This window comes from Hippoglossus hippoglossus, chromosome 5, assembly GCF_009819705.1.
Source record: "Hippoglossus hippoglossus isolate fHipHip1 chromosome 5, fHipHip1.pri, whole genome shotgun sequence".
Lineage (NCBI taxonomy): Eukaryota > Metazoa > Chordata > Actinopteri > Pleuronectiformes > Pleuronectidae > Hippoglossus > Hippoglossus hippoglossus.
Window position 1 is genome coordinate 22,552,535 of NC_047155.1, and position 21,159 is coordinate 22,573,693.

A 21,159-nucleotide genomic window follows, 5' to 3' on the forward strand; every position below is an offset into this window, starting at 1 on the left:
GACCCCCCCCCCCTCTCCTTCTCCTCTGAACACTGAACTGCTGCACATACACGGTCTGCTCCTTTAAGGCGGCCCCACGGGTCCATTTGAGAGAAATGACTTGACTGAAGGAGGGTGGTGCTTGTACGAAAAGTGACAGTGAGTGGCCATGTGAATCCTCCAGAAGGACTCAGACCATCATCCCCACAGCGAGCAGACATCTCTCTGACTGGAGTTTACTTTCTCTCATTCTGATCAGCGGGATTATCTGGGTTTCTCTGGACAGTAACGTTGACAGCGCAATAGGGAAATATTAATCCACGTGTAGTCTCGCTGCGAATGAAGTGTGTGTTGTACAGATAGTTTGAAAAGCCTGACTTTATAAACCAGTGTGGGATTTACTGAGTGGAGGTACAGGGGCTCCGGCGCCCGGACGCACCAGAGGATCCCTCCGCTTTACGCAGCTGTCTGGAGTCATCGCCTCACTTTGGTGAATCACTCACCGCGTTCACTTCCCGAACTCGGCCGGTGACCACACGCCGGTGAGACCAGCCATGCTGCAGAATGGAAACGGAAAGGAACAACCGGAGAAACCGATTCAAGCGCCGATTGCCGAGGCAGAGGCGGACTCCCCGGCCGACGAGCCCGAACACCCGCAGCAGCAGCCGGAGCTGTCCGCTGCCGGCAGGACGGACCCGGGCACCGAGTCCACGCTCTTCCCCCTGCCCGGCCACCCCAAACTGGAGATAAAGCGCCACGCAGTGACGGACGATTACAAAATCTCCACTCAGGTCCTGGGTTTAGGGATCAATGGCAAAGTGCTGGAGTGCTCCAACAAGAAGACCGGACAGAAGTGCGCTCTGAAGGTAGTGGAGTCACCTGACACTTCACACACAGCCTGTTCATAACGCGGTAGTAGACTGACCGACTCAAGCTGAGTTCTTCTCTCATAGTGCAGTTACGGCTGTGGATCATTTCCCCAAATGATCAGACTTTTCTAATCACATTACTGATACTGTTTAAATTTAGATCACCAGTGTTACTTTGGATTGTAACAGTTTAAAGTTACATATGAGGGGTTCTAAATATTAAGATCAGTACAAAAAGGCTATTGGCTTTTGTTATTAAAGGGATTGTTCACCCAAAAATGAAAATTCACTCATTCACCACTATGCCGATGGAGGGGTGGGTGAAGTGTTTAACAAAACACTTTGGGATTCTCGGGTAAACTTTGTAGCAGCCGAATCCGATACAATTTAAGTCAATGGCGACATACACTTCAGACGTAATAAAACAATAGTAAAACAATAGTAAAACTTCACATGTCTCCATACGGCTCGTGTGGTGTCATCCAAGTGTCCGCAAGGCCCGACATTCATATTCGACTCGAAACAAGGTCATTTACATCATGTTTTTAGCCTAAACGTCCTCAGATATCTTCCTACTCAAACACTTCACCCACCTCTCCATCGGCATAGTGGTGAGTAGATAATAAGTGATTTTTTTCATTTTTCAGTGAACTATCCCTTTAAGAGTTGGAAACGTTGCCATCTTTGAGAACTTTGACCTTTGTTGAGGTGTGATTTGTGTCACAGACTCAACACTAGAACCGAATGTTCATGTGTGTGTATTTCTGACTGGTACTCGGGCGCATGTATCTGGCTGTGTGTGTGCCCGCTTCTCACCGTGTTTCTCATGTGAGCGTGCTGAATGCCAGCTGTGCTTCTCGGAAGTTCACAAGAATGTTACGGGTTGCGTGGCTGCCCATCCGGTGACATGCTACACTATCTCACAGATTTGGAGGGTGACACCTTATGCTGGGAATAGTCGAAACTCACCTTCTCACACACACACACACACACACACACACACACACACACGCAGGCAAGTGTGCACGTGCGGGTCATCATGGCTGTCACCTGTCACCACTGGGCTACAGGCCGAGAGAGATTTACTGGTTTACAGTAATCCATCTGGAGCTGAGGTGACAAACCCGGCAGCAGTGTCACAGGCAGAGCTGTGGACCCTGGGATAGGAAGACATGACGCAAGAAGAGAAAGAGAGCTAAAGTGCATGAGACCAAAGGAAGTCACAGAGAAAAGATGAAGGGGCAAAGAGGTCGAGGAGGCTAGATTGCATCATGTCAGAGAGGGAAAACAATCACGTACTTCATCACATGACAGCTCAGAGAAAACAATAATGTTGGTGAAAAATCTTACGGCTGTTTTTCTTATGCCAGAGAAAACATGAGCTTTAGCGATGCGCTACCACACGACACAACGACTTGTGTAAGAAACGTTTGTTTGTCCGAATTTATTTTGTGAAAATGCTTCTCTGTGAAACCCTGTGACTTCTGACTGCATCCATAACAGCAGCACCTGGTGCCTGACAAACGGTGGGTGGGTCATGGTGATCCCATCTGTGAGAGAAACCTCCACAAACCCACTGCACTCATGACATCACAGTTCAGTGGCTTAAGTGCCTTTTACTGGCATCTTTGTTGGTCTGTGTGTAAATCAGATTTCACTGGACCAGGTGACGGCTTTTTGAGTTCTTTAAAGATTTTTTTCAAGACAAAGTATTGTTGCTTCATTTTTATCTGAAGGCAAATAGAAAGCAGAGAGAAATAACCGAGAGTGTTTGATTTGGAGGGGTGGGGGTGTGTGGGGATTTAACCACTGTCATTTTAATTAAGTGTTGCTCTGAGCGCTAAACGTTATAAATGGATATAGGTTTAATCCACTTTGCAGCCGAGCTGGAGGCGAGCCATCCGTTTAATGTGATTCAGTTACAGCCGTTAGGTTTCTTTTAACTGGGATCTGACTGATTAGTCCAGGGAGGAGAGGTGGGCCCTGAGAACCTGGTTGTGCTTGATAGTTGTCTCGAGATCCACCATAACTTCTTAATACCACTACGTGCATGAAATTGGCAGCCGATTGTTCCATTTTAGCTTCTCAAGTGTCTTCAAGTTTGGTGGATAAGCTAAAGGTCTGTGAGAAGGCTTCCACTCAAAGCTAAAACTTTCCGTTCACTGTGTTTGTGTATGTTCACCTTTGTGGTCAGCCCAGTGGTATGAGAGTGACACATCTGGGTTTCCTCACAGGGACCAAAATGCCCTTATAGTTCCGAGTGGTTTGGTCTGACCCTGCATGGAAGAGATTTTTAGGCTCGCTCCAGGCAGCCGGTGCTTTTAAACAAGTTAATCAGTCTCAGAGGTTTGGGGCTTATAGGTCTACAATGACTCTTAGGCCTCAGCTGTTGTGCAATTCAAGCCCATTATCTGCTTGGAGCGTAGCACCGAGGAAACGTGCCACAGTCCTGAAGCTTTGAGGAGGTGGTCTCGGACGAGTGGGTCCGATCTTAATTTCTAACCTCATCAACCTTTGTGGCTGAGGATCTCTGTTGTATTCAAAAGAGCTGAAAGTTGTGTTGGTATAAATCACTCCTGCTCTCTGTTCAGCTTAAACAGCACTGGAGAGCCTTTTATGTTCTTATTGTCCTGCGGGGACGTTCAGTAACAATTTCACTCTCAAGGTTTTGTGTTAACTACAGTGTGTTGAGGTCATGGAAAAGTTTTCTCACTTGACTTTAAAGATTGTGGTGCATCAGGTGTGATGGTGGGTTTCTGATATTTGTGTTGTGTAAAGATAAATATGCCAAGTATTTATAACACTTCCTCCCATAAATATCTAGAAATGGCAAGACCTATATATTGTGTTGACTTGTGGACTTACATTATTCAAAGTATATCCAACAATGTTCAAACCCAGAGAAATCCCCAATTTGATTCGAGCTAATGGGACGTTTAATTTTGGTCGCCTTTTAATTGAGTCATATCCGTTTTACCTGGGGCTTTTCCCATCTCTGCTTCTGTGGCAAACAACGTATGACGAAGGAGAAACACACTGCCAGCCAGTTAGCCAGTCGGCTGGTTTTTCCTTCCACTGTCTTTATTGGTCCCTCGTATTGAATCACGATTATTCAATGACGTTTGCTGCGGAACTTGAATGAAACACACCATCTCATCTGTGAACATGATTTGGGCCTGAGTGGTGTCACATACATTTTCATGGTGAAGACAACTCCCATGACCCCAGGCTGCATCAAACTCTTTTGTTATTATTTTTATTAGAAGACACCTTGCAGACGAATATACGTATTTTAAGTCAACATTTTTTATATTAGTTAGTATATAAGTAAACATGCGTATCATATAAATGTACGCTCACAGCATGGCTCTACAGGGGAGAGCACTGTTGATTGGTCCACCACTGAAATATCTTAACATCTATCGGAGGTATATACAGACACTTATGGAGCCCAGGGGATGAATCCTACTGAGATAATTAACAACCTGAATTTTGACATGAAATATCTCGACAGCTAATGGTGTTAAATTAATGTCCAGTAATGAATTGTTACCATGGCAATCTTTTACCTGTTCATTAGGTTAAAATTTGAATTTCTAATTTAGATTATAATCACATATCTGCAGAACTAATGACATTAGCTTAAGCTGTACGTCCGCTCTAATAGCGATAACAATGCTAGCATGCCGACGAGCTGAACTGACATAGTTAACATTTGGTCACTGTGAGCCTGTTCGCCTGTTCGCCTGCTGGCACTAGCATTTAGCTGCAAGCTTTGCCAGAGCTGCTAGTATGGCTGTAGATTCTTTGTCTGCTTATAAATCAGATTCTCAAAAGGAGCAGTGATATGTTGGTGTTTTTATTAAGTTGCTATAATTTCTATTATTGATTAACTAGACCACTTTGATGTATGAGCAGAGAGTGATTCTGCTGAGAGGTCATGTGCTGTTAAACTGAGCACATTATCAGATGAGTGTGTGTGTGTGTGTGTGTGTGTGTGTTGCAGCCTCTATGGACAGAGATCTGATTGGTTTGGAGCAGTGTTGGGGGGAGGTTGATTGGTTTAGATCAGGTAATCCATTAGCGTGCATTCAGTCTCCATGATGTGGCCTCACATAAGAATCCAAAGTCCATCAGATTAACTAAACGCATCATTCACACAATCATCTCTCCATCTTCCCCATTTGTGTTTTATATGTGTGTTCAATCCACACAGTCTCCTTTTATTACGGCCAATTCAATTTCACTTCAGGAAATGAAGGGAGCCGGCTCACATGCCGTCTGCTCTGATTAAAGCCATAAAGCTATAAACGGCGGATCAGAAACAAACCTGCCCACCGAGTTCAGTGGAAGACGCTGAATAATATAGGACACACGTAGAAGCAGATCAGAAGAGTCAGTCACCGGAAACCCTCAACTTCTACTTTCAACACCCTGTTGTTCTCTGAATTCCTCACTTCCTCTTTATCATTAGTGAGTGAAACACGTCAGTACAGTTTGGAGGAGTTATTTCTGACACTTGGAGCTTCCTGGAAACACAAAAGTAATTTCATTTCCACACGAACAACTGAATCTGAAGTTTTTTTCTCGAATAACAACTTGGATCAGTCAAGGCACCTGCTACACAATACAGATGTGTGTGTGTGTGTGTGTGTGTGTGTGTGTGTGTGTGTGTGTGTGTGTGTGTGTGTGTGTGTGTGTGTGTGTGTGTGTGTGTGTGTGTGTGTGTGTGTGTGTGTGTGTGTGTGTGTGTGTGTGTGTGTGTGTGTGTGTGTGTGTCATGCATCAATGAGTCAGTCAGCCTCTCTGTGTGTTGTGTAGTCCAGGATGGCTCCAGCAGACTGGCCTTGTGAACAGCAGGAGATCACTTCATCACTGTCACGTCCAGAAATACACACTGACTGAAAACATGTGCTATGTCAAGGTCTGCCACCTGCTGTGTGTCGTCACTGGCTCTCCTTTGGGGACGGCTTGTCCAACTAGGGACATAAACCATGTCCCCAGTTGAAAGAAAAGATTGATTTTGGGTCAGTGGTTCGAGTTAGGGTGAGTCTCCAGGAAACGACGTATGTGTGTAATGTCCCCAAAGTTGACCTATGACAACTTGTGTGTATCATCGGCCTTATGTCAAACACACATCCTGTTTTGTGGCCAATATTTACCCATATTTATGTGGTATTAGATAAAAGTGAGTATCTGAAATACAGTACTCCTGTGTGGGGCTCAGTGGTTAGCACTTTTCCATGGTCAGGGTCCTGTCCTCGGGTGATGAGCAAACAAACACAAAGCTTTAGTTCGAGCTGGGTTTTATTGTTGTTGTCACTGCAGTGTTTTGATAAGTGAAGTAGTTTAATTGGACACAACTTCCAGCTTCCATAAGACAGACTGGTTCACACAGGTGTACAGTGCTTTTCCTAAAACGCCCTTGTCCATAAGGACCGAACTTTTCTGTATTTGATTTCAACTTCATATCTTTCCAATTTTTAGCATTGATTAGATGGCGCTCAGATTGTTGTTGGCGCTTATACGAGTTCTTCATACATAAAAATTGCAAGCCAAATCTATTTTTAACTTTGCCTCGTCAGTTTACAGATCACCTTCTAATTTTAACAACAAATAGCTCAACTACTCCTGATGTTATCTCTAAAATCTTTAGTTTTGAGGAAACCTCCTTTGGAATATGTGTGATGTATTTTCCTGTGGGTTGTGTTGGATCAGCGGTGAACATAGAGTCAGGAGAGTTCAGGCTTGAACCCAGATTTATGACTTTTATTGATTGACACTGCATTGTCCCTCCTCAGCTTCACTGTCACTATATGTGATAGCTGACAGCTGATCTTAGTCAAACTGACCAATGGAAGTCGTGTTAGCTCAGAGCTTAATGCTGCCAGGAGGTTTTTGGTTTTATGACTTTAATCTTAGTTAACAAAGATAAGCAGTGTGAATCAAGTTGATTTTGATTCTTCTTCTGACCAAGACTTCTGTCACTAATTATACTGCCTCTCTTGATACTTGATTCAGTCCCTTTGAGATACTCTGATGGTCATAAGGTATAAACTTAAGGTGTGAGCACATGCATGTTCTTCAGAAATATCTCTTGTGATTTTGTTTTTATACTTATTTATTTTTTATTGTTTATTAAAAAGACACACTTTACAAACAAAAAACACAAAATGTATTTAAGTATATTGATGACATGGGTAACAAAAAAGTATGAACTGTAAATTAGTGTAATGTCCGACATGATGATGTAGAAGTGAGATGCTCTATAAGTCTTGGTGATATAGCTGAAATTATTAATAGTATTCATTAATATCTTGTTTTCTAATATTGACCTTAAGACTGCGAACAATCATTTTCATTTTTGATGAATCAACAGATTATTTTCTTAATTTATGTAGTAATTCTTTCTACTATTTAATATCGGAAAACGTTAATATTAGTGTGCATCATGAACCCAAATTTGACCCGTCTTGACATTTGTCAGGAGTAAAAATACCCTAAAGGTCATTATTTTAGTCTGAAATTTGAAAGTTATTAAAGTTACTAAAGTGACCCAAAATACACAAAAATTTGAATATTTTTAAATGTTATACTTTTGTACAGGTGCTACAAATCTTTGTACATTGAGGTTGTTCGGGTCAAATGATGATGACAAGATGATAAAAGTAAGTGAGCTGCCTTTTCAGTGAGGTTATGGCAGCAAGACAAACTGTGCAAGAGGCCCATGGTCGGATCTTCCAAGATGAGGAAGCAGATAGGGATTTGGAGGAGGATGTGTCAGAGCAGGAAGACAACATGGAGGGAAACTCTGATTACAGCCCCTTTGATGAAGACATTTATATCGAAAAACAATACAATCAGTCGGTCCTAACTTCCACGTCAAGTTGCAGGCAGGATGTCAGTGGAAAATGTCATTTGAGTGACTCAGTTCCAACGGTTATAATGGTTATACATGGTTATATAATAAATCCCAACAGTTCCAGAATGTTCTTGCCATTCTCACTTTCAATAAAATATATTCAAATCATTATGGCTGTTAACCCTAACCCAGGACATGATATTGTGTGATTGTAGATATTTTTCTCCAAAAACGATGGGTGTAAAACCTAAAACATACACTCTCCCTGCTCTTTGAAACATTAATTAAGGAACAATCATCCATGTATTACTGTCAGATAGGCTATTTATACATTCTAAAAAGATCTGTAGTTCAGAATTCGGTATAGAGACTTATTCTGAGGGAATTCTTGGCCCGGGTTAAAATTGATCCGGACCGTACTGTGAAGGCACGCAGTATGAACAGTATGCAATTGTCTTATCTGTCCCACCAGCAGTCCAAAATGTAACTATATTTTATAAGTGATTATATCAAAATAGCTGACAGTATTTTTAAGTTTTCTGTCAAGTGGATTCATTGAATAATCATTACAGCTTTAATTGACATTTACAATTAATGAAACTTAATTTGTCTTCAAAATGTCCTATAATTCCATTATGAATTCTGTGATCCATGCTCTGGATGACAATTGATAAAACATAACGCTATTCCACCAAAAGTGAACGAACAATAATATTTGAGTGGTGTTTAATTGAGCATACCGCCATACACTTGAAGTATATTTTCTATAAATCACAAATTGGTTATGTATTCATCGCTCTTTCTGCGTCTCTGCGTCCAGATTCTGTACGACAGCCCCAAAGCCAGACGAGAAGTGGAGCTTCACTGGCGAGTGTCAGGAGGGCCGTACATTGTCCGCATCCTCAACCTGTACGAAAACATGCATCATGGGAAAAAATGCCTGCTCATCGTCATGGAGTGGTAAGATTCACATTACACCAGATCACACATCATGGCCGATCTGAACATTCTCCTTAGTAACCATGTTCCTTTGTATATTTCTCGAGTTGATATTTTGTGTTGGTTTTCAGATGAAATTGATTCCCCCCGTGTCTTATCAAATCATTGAAACATAAAACTTGAACAGTGGATTTAAAATAATTTTTTGTCACAAGCCCAGTGACGGGTCAGATTAAAGCTCATCTAAGCATAATAACCCAGAGATGATGTAGTACAATTACCTCTCAATAAAATATATCTCTATAATAATTCCAATATACACAAACATGTTACACAAAATATAAAGTCTGTGCCACAGAGGACAGAACTTTCCTCTGTGTTAAAGGTCATAACTGACAAAGTGTGTGTGTGTGTGTGTGTGTGTGTGTGTGTGTGTGTGTGTGTGTGTGTGTGTATACATGTCTTTCTGTGGTTGTGTGGACAAATATTTGTGATGATGTGAGGAGATTTTGCTCTTTCCTGTCCCCTCAACCTCACAGGGCTGACCAAGTGGTAAGGTTTGATTTCAGGGTTCAGGTTAGAGTCAGGTTAAGTCCAGGGTTGGGGTTAGTGCGTGCTTTGACGTACAAACACGTAGTTGAACTCTGGACCTTTTATTGCTCCTCATCTCAACTTGTTAAAGGGGAAAAACACAATAATTCAGAGAAACTCGACAACAGAGATACGTCACTGTCTTCTCTTCATGGGAATTTTAAACAGTGACTAAATAATTCTCATCGTCACATTTATTACACAGAAACCATTTGTTTTGTACTATGTGTGGTGACTTTGTGTGTATGAGTGTGTGCGTGGGTGTGTGTGTGTGTGTGTGTGTGTGTGTGTGTGTGTGTGTGTGTGTGTGTGTGTGTGTGTGTGTGTGTGTGTGTGTGTGTGTGTGTGTGTGTGTGTCTGCCTCCAATCTCTGTTCATCTGTTTACTCACAGACCACAAAAAGTCCGTTCTTACTTTATTCACATTAAACCACATCCATGTCACAGTGAGTGGTGAGTGTGGGGGTTGGATGGGACTTTCAGACAACTATTTGATGTGTTCTTGTTAAAATGAGGGAGAGGGAAAATCAAACATGTGATTCTGAAACAGACATCATTGCTGGTGTCAGGTAGGATTTGATCAAAATAGCTAAATTTACGAGAGGAATTTAGAATAAAAAACACTTATATATTGTATATTCATATTGTTATTGAGTTAATTTATTGTGTTGCAAACAAACATAAATGAATGAGAAGGCAGAGGAGACAGATAGACGTCATATTGCTGATAGAGGTTGTTCGAACTACTGTGTTGTCATTTCATATAAATCCTACAGGTTATTTTGGAGTTAGATCCGTACTTTCATCTTCCTCTTTTTCTTTGTGTAAAGACGACTCACACTTAGTATTTTTAGAATTTCAGTTTCACTTTTGATTTCCATTTGACAGCAACTGAAAGGTTTCTGCAAAGCACTTTGAAATTTGAAGCTCTAACAGAACTTCTTATTAACCAGTATTTATTTTGGTTTGTCAAACCTGTTGTTAGTTGCCAGTCTATGTGAGTAACATTGTGTCTTTTCAATCAGGCAAGACATCAATTGAAAATTTTTAAATTTTTACCATGCACAACAAGAGGAAAATTTGATGTGTTAAATAAATTATACTATTTCGCGTTTCGACCCGTCAGATGTCATCAAGGTTAAAAAAGGGCATGGTTGTGTGTAGTATAGGAGACCCGTCCAGGGACTAGACACTGGTGGTGGTTGAAGGGATGTAGAGAACGTTCTCAGACACGGAGACCGGAGGTGACTGAGGTCACAGTGAATCACTGAAATGAAAGCTTACAGCGAGAGAAGAGGAGATTCAAATTTTGGCAGCAATGACATTAGGCCAATCATGAGTGAGTGAGGTCATGGCAAAATCTGATTGGATTACTGTAAACACCCACAAGTCAGCTGATAAGAAGAGGAGGGAAGAGTTGAATTGTGAATGAATGGGACAGAGATTGAATTTACATTAAGCTTAATGTCTATGGTTGTATCATCTAATATCTGTTTTCAGTCTATTCCACAGCTGTGAGGTTTCCCTGTCATACTGTAACTGTGATGCTTTGTTGTGGCTCTGATTTTCTAAGCTCACTATTTTGTCTCCAGTATGGAGGGAGGAGAGCTGTTCAGCCGAATCCAGGCCAGAGGAGACCAGGCCTTCACTGAGAAAGGTGAGGACAGATAGAGGGATGGATTCTGCTCACATCACAACATGTCAGAGAGGAAGAATGCACAATGAATCCCCCATTTTTTAACATTCATACAGGAAAGTTAAATAAGGGGCCAAAATTAAAAGCTTGTTTCTCCTGTTGTGCGATATTGGAATTGCTTCTGGTTTGAGAGATTGTGTTTCTTCCTCTTTTCTTCCCAGAGGCATCTGAGATCATGAGGGACATGAGCACGGCCATCCAGTTTCTCCATGACTTTAACATCGCACACAGAGACCTAAAGGTGCACAGAGATAGAGATCACGCACCTCAATCACAGTGAATATGATCAGGAAACGTTGACATGTCTTTTCCTCTTCTCTCCAGCCAGAGAACCTGCTGTACACAACTAAACAGAAAAACGCGGTCCTCAAACTGACAGACTTTGGCTTCGCTAAGGAGACCACGCTGCACAATCCACTCCAGACCCCCTGTTATACACCGTACTACGTGGGTACGTTGCTTTATGTTATTGACCGGTGATTATATAGATCGAGTGTTTGTAGAAAGATCTGGAATAAAGTGTCATATCCTATGGTTCAGTTATATATGTATGAGTCATTTTTGCCATACTGTAGAAACTTAATTTGTGTGTGTGTGTGTGTGTGTGTGTGTGTGTGTGTGTGTGTGTGTGTGTGTGTGTGTGTGTGTGTGTGTGTGTGTGTGTGTGTGTGTGTGTGTGTGTGTGTGTGTGTGTGTGTGTCCATTGATAAGCTCCTGAGGTTTTAGGTCCGGAGAAATATGACAAGTCATGTGACATGTGGTCTCTGGGCGTCATCATGTACATCCTGTGAGTACTGTGTGTTGTTGGGTTGAGCACATATGTATGATGCACTCAGCATACGGATTCATTCAAACAATTTGTCTCTGCAGGCTGTGCGGCTTTCCTCCGTTTTACTCCAACACGGGTCAGGCAATCTCACCGGGGATGAAGAGGAGGATCAGAATGGGCCAGTACGAGTTCCCCAAACCAGAGTGGGCTGAGGTGTCACAGGAAGGTGGGAATCTCTAAAGAGACCTACACACATAGGCCTTTCCCATGCTAATACCTAAAAGTAAAACAGATGCTTGTTGTTCCTCTCTGAGCTGTCGGTCAAATCAGTCCAGCTCATCCACACTTTGGTTGTTTTCCAGCTGGAAAAGAGGAATGTTGATATTTCATCTTTCACGCAGTATCTTTTATTTAAAAATAATCTGACGAGACTGAAAATGTTGAAGATGGCTGACTGACATGGGAACAGTGTGGTCGCATGCACAGTATCTGCATCAGTGACATTAGTGTGATACTCGCAGTGCCACAGGCAACCACAGGGAACTATCGAACCGTAGCGCTGCAGCGACTCTGACCTCCCTGGTTTACTGGGTGACCTACAGTCAGAGACGTTCTCTTAAAGAAAACCTCAGTATGTGATCAGCCGCAGCCGGTTGACAATATCACATCATGTGGGGGGGAACACAGCAGTTTGCTTTTAACAAGTCAGTTTATATCTTAGTGCTGCAACGCCTTCATTCCGTCTGTGTGTACCTGAGTGCAGTCTGTGTAAACACAGTTCAAACATACTTTAGGTAAACAGGGACTCATTAACTCCTGGAGTTTTAAACTTTAAACGTCTTTAACCAATGATTGAGCCCTGACTCCTCTTAAAGATTTCTTAAAGAGATAGCAGCCTCCTGGTATTCTCCTCCGACCTGAAGACAACAACAGTGCATGTACACACATGTCACATTTCTATTTTTCCACTCTTGCCCTTTTCAATAATCCTCTTGGCTGTGTAAGTAGGCCAGTCTGTCCCTGAGACCAGGAACAGTTTGACAAGACACAGGATTTGCATGAGCCTCGCTACTAATAATGTAATGATCTTTACATTGACTTTTCTCTTCCAGCTAAAGATCTGATTCACCAGCTCTTGAAAACAGACCCTAATGAGAGAATGACCATCGTTCAGTTCATGAACCACCCCTGGATCAATGTGAGTATCTGTGTGTCCTTGTGTACTTCCCGTACTGCGTCTTGTCGGTCAGTGCAACTATTTGCTGATATCTTCATCTGTCCTCGTGTGTCTTTGCTCTCCACAGCAGTCGATGGTGGTCCCCTCCACTCCTCTGCACACCACCCGGGTCCTCACCGAAGACAGAGAGATGTGGGAGGACGTGAAGGTCAGAAGCAGAGTAACACTGACCCCCTCTGGTCACATGTTGAAATCACAACCTTTTACTGATGGGCTATCCCCTGGCGTTAATTTGGTTGTATTCCAGTAATTTAGTGCCGCACTTCCATAACATTTATGGCCTCGCAACAGACAAAAGAAAGGTACCGAACGGTCAAAAGCAGCAGAGGACATATAATCCTGACCTTGAGTTTTCAGTGTGGGACGAGCTCCAAAATTCAACTTGAGAACATCCGTCATTAGTCTCTGCATGTCCTTATCTTTTAATCTCCACTCCTCTGGTTGACAATGCTTTCAGGCCATCTGTGGTTCAGGGGATAGTGCGGGTCGTCCTCAAACCAGAACTTCGGCGGTTTGATTCCAGTCTTCCCCATTCATGTGTAAAATTAACAAATGACCCTTTAATGATTTTAGAAATTACCACATCAAATAGCAAATCCGTGAGGGACACACAGTCTGTCAACACAGAAACTTTTCATGAATGAAACTAATTCAAATCTTTCAAGATTTGTGTGTATCACATCTGTGATGGTTCCCTGATGGCCACCAGGGGGAAGCAATGGTCACAGTCTGGTCTTTTTTTAAAGTTATTTCAGTTTCACACACACACACACACACACACACACACACACACACACACACACACACACACACACACACACACTCACACACACACTCACATACTCGCACACAATCGTGTCTCCATGCCTTCAGAGAACATTACATTGACTTACATTGATTTCCTTATTCTTGCTATTCTAACCTTAACTGAAGTACTACTTGCCTTACCTTAACACTTACCTAAACCTTAACCCAGGTTTAAACCGAAATCTAAACACACACACACACACACACACACACACACACACACACACACACACACACACACACACACACACACACACACACACACACACACACACACACATAGAAGAGCTGAGCTGTACTTTGCTGCTCTTCCCAGTTCCAATTTACACAAAGGCATTTGTTTGCTCACATCAAGTCACATTGAGGTTAACTCTCCACTACTGGACAAAACGTGTGGGTTAGGAAATCACATATTTTTTCAATGGCTGCAAATGTGAATAAAAATCAAGAGTAAAATGGGACATTCATTCACAACAGCTGAATACGTTATGAAAATAGCTTTCTGCAGAATGATATGCACACAATACGCCAGCTTTCTGAGATTGCACTCCCGAACAACCACTTCTCAAAGCCAAGACATGTCATTGTTTCTGCACAGATCATGACCAGGAAGTGGCCTCCAGTCATGCACAGTAAAGGATTCGGAGTTGGAGGGTTGATATTTTCTTGGCTGTAGCGCTAAGCACCAGTTTACAGACCTGTCCTCTGATGTTCCAATACTTTCTTCGTGGTCTGAAGCCTGTTTTGGCTCCAGTTCCACGGACAGTGATGACCTGACCTTTCCCCTGTTTAAACGTGCAAAGATTGTTGCCAGACAGGTTTTTTACTGCCCTCTCCACCTTTGTTATGTTTCTCTGCACAACAAATGATCCAGGGAATTAGTGTGACTACTAGACAGCTCTTATAGGAACAGTCTGACATTTTAGTAGACACACTTTATGTTTTCGCTCTCAAGCCAAGAGTCGAGAGTTTAAGAGCCACTTGTAATCATGTATATTAAAGATAAAGCCACCTACCTACATGTCTTACACTCACTACATAATATATTATATCTAATCTCTTTTGATATTTTTTGATTAGTGCAAAAACCGAAGTGAAAAAAACTGTTTTTTAGCAGAGGTCCTGTGCAGTCCATTTCTTGGCCATGAGCAGTAACATCCTGAAGGTTACCAGGCAAACTAATACCTAACTTGATTATTGAGCTTCAGAAATGCTGACAGGAGAATACAAAGCCAGACTGTTTCTGTTTTTTCTGGTAAGATAAGTCTGTCAGATTCTGGCTGTAGCTTCCTATCACCCATCTACACAAGAGAGCCTCATCTAATTCTTGATATGAAAGCAAATTAGCACATTTCCTAAAATGTGTATACACTAAACATGCAGATAAATCTTGTGGATGAAGGAGGGTAAAAGCAGCAATGTCAATAATAATTTTGAATCATTTGACATTTAAACTAGAATGACACTCAGTAGAGCACATAGCTCTGTCACGGCCCAACAGTCCTGTTCAATTCAATCAAATTGCAAACTGCACCTAATTGCCCACACTTATCGATATCAGTCCCTTAATGTGCCAAATTTTTGACATCAAGATTCAACAATTGTGCCCTGGGAAATCAGTGAAAATGTTGAAAAACACTCTCCCAATGTTAAAGAAAGTGAAACAAAATTCCTGGATCTGCCCCTGATGTGTATCCACACAAATATTTAATGTGTTCTTTCCTGACGCGTACCACATCTTACACCAAGTTTCCATTCAGTAGTTTTTGGGTAATCTTGCTAATCAATAAACTAACAAATGAACAGAGGTGAAAACATCACCTCCCTGATGGAGGTAAAGATTGGTTAAGACGTCACAAAGAGTTTATAACAGACGAGCTCTGTTGAGTATCCTGACGTTTATAGTATTATCAGTAGTCGTCACTGAACTAACACGTTTTGCCCTCTGCCTCGTCTTACAGGAAGAGATGACCAGTGCTCTAGCGACCATGCGTGTGGACTACGACCAGGTGAAGATCAAGGATCTCGACACGTCGAGCAACCCCCTGCTCAACAAGAGGCGTAAGAAGGCTGCGGCAGGCGGCAAGGGCGGGTCCACTGTCTGCCAAAGTCAGTGAGACACAGACGACCATAGATGGGAAATCCACAAGAAAAGCTGTAGAGGATATTTCAGAGAGCTGCTCGGGACCCTAGAGAGACTGGACGTGGAGGGGGTGTTCTTTGAGATAAAGGGACGACATAGGAACAACAGCAACGTCACAACTGAACATTAATAGAACATATCAAGATGTGAAATCCACTGTGTCGCCTGCCACTGGTAGAAAGCATCAGCCCTGCTCACTGCAGGCCCGTCTGTTTTAAATTATCTTATGTATGTAATTTGTAGATCCTGGCTGCAGACACCATATACTTGTATGGATAATATTTTGTGCATTTGAATGCTGGATTGCCTGACGCATGGACTATATATAAAGATGGACGACATGACACCTCCCCAAGCCAAAGCCACTCGATCTTTACCTGATGGCTGGCTGCAGTATAGGTCATAAGCCCCATGTTAGTGGATGGGACATGGACCAAACTACAAAGTGAAAGTACACATCAGATACATTTTTCTCAAAGATGATGTCTGTTATTTGAGGTCGTTCTTATCACACTGGTATTTGTTAAACCCTTTCATTTTTCCAGTAAGTTTGGTTTTAATTAGTTATATGATGCTTTAAAAACACGGTGAAATGTCATGATTGACAGCTGAGACCGAATCATGATTGGTCGAGCATGTTTATCAGTGGGACCACGATACTGTGGCTCCGTCCTCTGGTCGCTGCTGCACACACTCTGGCTCCACATACGCAGGATATTTTGGCTTCATTTCTGGATAGTGGGAGGAAGTGGAGACGCGTTGTCCATCTTCATATATATTTTTAAGTTTGAGGTCTCCTTTGTAGCCATGCAGATCACACACACACACACACACACACACACACACACACACACACACACACACACACACACACACACACACACACACACGCACACAGAGACAAACCCTGGACAGACTGTGGAACCAGAATACTCAATATTGTGTGTGTTTGTCTTAACATTGTCAGTCATTTGGAGTTTCCTTTCAGGGATTCAAAAGTCTGATCCGGATTGTATTGTTAATAAAAAAATCCAGCGTTCACTGTGACCTACAGATCAACCTGAGGGAGTGTTTTTCATTGAACCAGCAGTAACATGGCCACACACACACACCAAGAACTGATATATTTCAGTCAGTATCACTGCTGCAGATCAACAGTGTGTACTTTAAATGGGACTACGAGTAGAAACCTGCGTGCTTGCTGTCAGAGTGGGGCCACAGAGCTTTATGTAAGCAGCAGTGGAGTAATTGTGGTCAGTTATGAGACATGGACAACTTGTGACACTCTTCTTGAGAAAGGGCATGTGTGTGTTTATGGAGGTTGAGTAAAAGGCTTCCAGTAAATAGTGGCCACAGTTTTACCTGATAACCGGTGATGAAATAACTAAATATTGCAGTATGATTTAATCAAAGAAAATACAACAAAGGTTCTATTGGTTGTGCATTGTGCAGTCAATTAATTCATAAAGAGAAATAACAATGTGACATTAATTGTGATAATTATCGACATTGACTGATTTAAGAATTGTTATCTTGATAACATATTTGTTCATATCGTCCAGCCCTAGTTTCACCACACATTAAATTGTTAGCAAAGACAGTACTCCTCCGCAGACTCTTCCAGACCTCAGCAGTGGTGGGGCGGCTGTGGCTCAGCAGGTACATCGGGTTACCCACTGACCAGATGTGGTTCAATCCCAGTCCCCCGTTCCACATGCTGAAGTGTCCTTTGGCAAGATTCTGAGCCCCAAATTGACAGCTGTGCCAGCATTGTGTGGGTGATGTGTGAATGGGTGAATGGCACAACTTTACAGTAAAGAGTTTTGAGTCGTCATCAAGACTAGAAAAAAGATCATTTACTGTATTTGTCCATATGCTTGTGAATTAAACTTTGGAAAACAAAACAGGCGCGCCATGTTTTTTTTTGCTCTGGACCTTGGAGTCATTATTTTGCCTCTGAGGCGTTGTGAAGCTGCTATAAATAGCAGCAGTGGAGCAGTTATTTGGGACCCAGCCATCTGACTTTGTGTCCGACTGGATAAGGTCAACATTATTGACCTATGTTTAGATTACACGTCGACTACCTTTCCCCTACTTCGATCACATGGTCCCCCTGCAGTATTTAGGGGAAGATAATCGTAAATACACGTGTCCTCCCTGCTGTAAATAAGGGACATCAGCCATGATGAGATGTTGTCCCGAACAGAGCGTGACCTGGCAGCTGTTGTTTGACTCTCTGTGTCTCACAAGAAAAAAAAACAGCATAAAGGTTTTCAGCATAAGACAAACAAAAAGAAATCATCAGGGACTATTTGTTGGTGGAATTTTACAGCATGTTGCATGGGAAAAATTCCTGTCAAGGAAGCGGTGGAAAGTATGTCAGTAGTTAGTCAGCCATTTTGTGGAGACAAGCCCAAGCATGATGACACCATCATGTATTGTGTACGTGTAAGACTAATGTGATGTTGACATAACAGTGTCTCATGTGCTTCCTACTTGTGTTATTCCACTGAAGTCACCGATCCTCTCCCTGCAGCGGCCGTGTGGTGGTGAGATGAAGGAACTGCTGGAAAATAACAACACTTATTAGGTCAGGGGTCCGATTTTCTCAGGCCTATTCATAAGGGACAGATTGTGTCATTCAAACTCTCTGATGTTTGAATTCTTCTGTAAAGCTTCAGTGCAAATCCCACTCAGTGAAGAATAATAACACAAGTCTTTGTCTGGTTTATTAAGTTTGCTGCTGTTGTAACACAGGCTCAAGCACCTCCTGATAACAGACAGCATATCTCTCTCAAATGAGTCAATTCCTAGGTGAAGTGTTTATAACTAATGTCTTAATGTTCAAAAGAAACACATTTTAAGCAGTTAAAAAGAAAATTGTTGGAACAATTGAGTCCAGTTGTGTGCTGCACAGGACTGTTTCAAATGTGCTGTGAATAGGCTACGTGATAAAGCACACTGAGACAGGTCTGACTAGTGTTACAATTGAGTGCGGAGCATGCAGCCCGAGGGTTGGGTGTGAGTCACACAAGTGGGGGGGTCGATCACTATGTCCTTTTCTGCAGGAATGAGCTGAACATCCATCGAGAGCCGCTCGACCTTAAATGTTTTTGTTGCTCCCTTTCTGTGCGTTTTTCACGTCCTTCATTGTTTTATGGACCTCAGCAGTTCCGTTTCTGTCTTTCTTTCTTTCCTCTATACTTTGTGTGTGTTTGTGTTTGTGTTTGAGTTTAGTGTGTCATTAATCCACACATGTGCAGACACACGCCTTGTGCTTGACAATTATTGGCATTACATGACAGGCTGCTGATAAGTGTATCATTACTTCCACTGGAACGGCCTGAAGTCCTCACAGACACATCACATCTCGCTTATAATCTCCAGAGGGTCACATTGCTGGCATTTAGTGTGTGTGTGTGTGTGTGTATACGCTCTTTTTCCAGAGTAAACTAAATGGTTTTAGTTTAGCTGTTCACAATGAATGGAAGTTGTTGCTATGGCCTAATGATGAATAGCTGCGCAAATCTTTGTGTGTGTGTGTGGGTGTGGGTGTGGGTGTGTGGGTGTGTGGTCCAGGTATTACTCATGATCGCATGTTGTACTCATGTTGTACGTTTGGGTTAAGTTAGTAGCATCTATGGTTAAGGTTAGAGTCTACAGGAAATCAATGTAATGTCCTCTAAAGTGAGACACAACTGTGTGTGTGTGTGTGTGTGTGTGTGTGTGAGTGTGTGCGTGTGAGTGTTTCCCCTGACACCCAAAGTTAAAATTCCATTCATTTTAAACCCCTATAACGATCACGAGGTAACTCATCTGAAATCAATGGTTACTTTAAAAAATAAATAAATTTCACTCTATAGCAAAGTGAAAACGATTCTCCACTTCTCTTCTTTTCTTCCATCACAACCATAGAAACCTTCAACTCTCTGAGTTTCACGTTTTCTTATAATTTTCACTAATGTCTGTCTCTCTCCCATTTAAAAAAAAAAATCATTTCTGCTATAATCTCTGTGGTTCGAGGCACGTGCCATGTCTTTTTTTTAAATCCTTCGTGTGGCTGTCATAGCACTTCTCGGCACTCATCACCGATTTGACTGGTATGTGTCTTTATCTCACCTTGACCTCAGACTCCTCTGATGATCACATACTTACCAACAGTCAGTTTGCATTTTTTGAGCAATTAATTTCAATCACTTTCAGGATGTTTGCTTTTAAAGTATTTGGTTTATTTGCGTCACAGAAACTTAATTAGTGACACTGAGGAAAAACAAGTTCTGCAAGTTCCTGTTCCTGCAACACTGAGCTCTTCCTGCTCATATGTTCCTGTTGTCTGCCTGTGTTTGGACCAAGACTATACATTGCAACATTCAACTGTAAATTTGTGTAATCCGGAAAACATGTTTTTTACAAATTTATTTTGCATTACTCAAGAGGTATCTTCCTCATATCTGCCCCTATCAGTTGGACTGTGGATTTCAGACGTGAACAGCTGCTAATTCATTAATATACAATAATAAGATGAACCTTTAACATAGAATATGGCAACTTTTATCAAGTACATAGAGAGCCTCTCAACTCACATGACTGCATGGTCGCTCTACTCACACAATATTAGTACTGTAAAAGACCATTCTATTGTAATCACAGATACTCTCTCAGTATGAATATATTCTATAGTCACATTACTTAACTTACTTAGTTCTCTTTGTCCCTAAAGGGGCAAGGGGCCCCAACAACCTGCCTCCATCTGGGCCTGGCCTGGGCTTTGTGTTGGGCCTCCTCCCATATCGGACACATCTCTTTCAGCTCAGCTGTCACAGTTTGTCCATCTTTGGTACGTGGTTCTGGTCCATTCTGAGGATATATATATAAATAAAAGTAGATAAAGCATACAATTAAGGAAATTATTATTAAATATACATAATTTGAAGTTGATTGAGTTGAAAGTGTGAATATATGGAATAAAAGTTGGAATCTTTGGAATAACACTGTGGCTATTTGGATGTCTTTAGATGTTTTATTTTAAATGTTATTGTCACGTCTTAATTAATTTCATTGTTTGTACATTTTCTCTTGTAATGTGTTTAATGTGCAGGTTTTTTGTATTGTCAGTGTGTGGTTTGTACACTATAAATCAAAATAAAATACACACAAACACACACACAAATAAGTGCCCCATAAGGTGAGTACAACACTGTGGAGGGAATAGTATATTGCTGTAAGTCTGAGACTGTAAATGTTGGATATTTGATATCCCGGTACAGC

General features: G+C 41.8%; 1 protein-coding gene across 1 annotated transcript; it reads left to right on the forward strand.

The window, feature by feature from the left end:
* The first annotated feature begins 142 nt into the window (after positions 1-142).
* On the forward strand, positions 143-16,316 carry mapkapk3 (MAPK activated protein kinase 3). The gene is made up of 10 exons (XM_034585212.1): positions 143-845; positions 8,531-8,670; positions 10,832-10,896; positions 11,097-11,176; positions 11,260-11,386; positions 11,647-11,722; positions 11,806-11,930; positions 12,817-12,902; positions 13,009-13,089; positions 15,710-16,316. Exons 1-10 carry the CDS (start codon positions 534-536, stop codon positions 15,863-15,865), a joined length of 1,248 nt encoding a protein of 415 aa, XP_034441103.1. The 5' UTR covers positions 143-533; the 3' UTR covers positions 15,866-16,316.
* The last annotated feature ends 4,843 nt before the right edge of the window (positions 16,317-21,159 follow it).

What these genes read in the sequence shown, in the direction of transcription:
- mapkapk3 (XM_034585212.1), top strand. Translation starts at nt 534, where the DNA reads ATGCTGCAGAATGGAAACGGAAAGGAACAACCGGAGAAACCGATTCAA. An exon ending in TCGCACACAGAGACCTAAAG is followed by an intron (nt 11,177 to 11,259) that starts GTGCACAGAGAT and finishes TCTTCTCTCCAG; the next exon opens with CCAGAGAACCTGCTGTACAC. An exon ending in TTATACACCGTACTACGTGG is followed by an intron (nt 11,387 to 11,646) that starts GTACGTTGCTTT and finishes TCCATTGATAAG; the next exon opens with CTCCTGAGGTTTTAGGTCCG.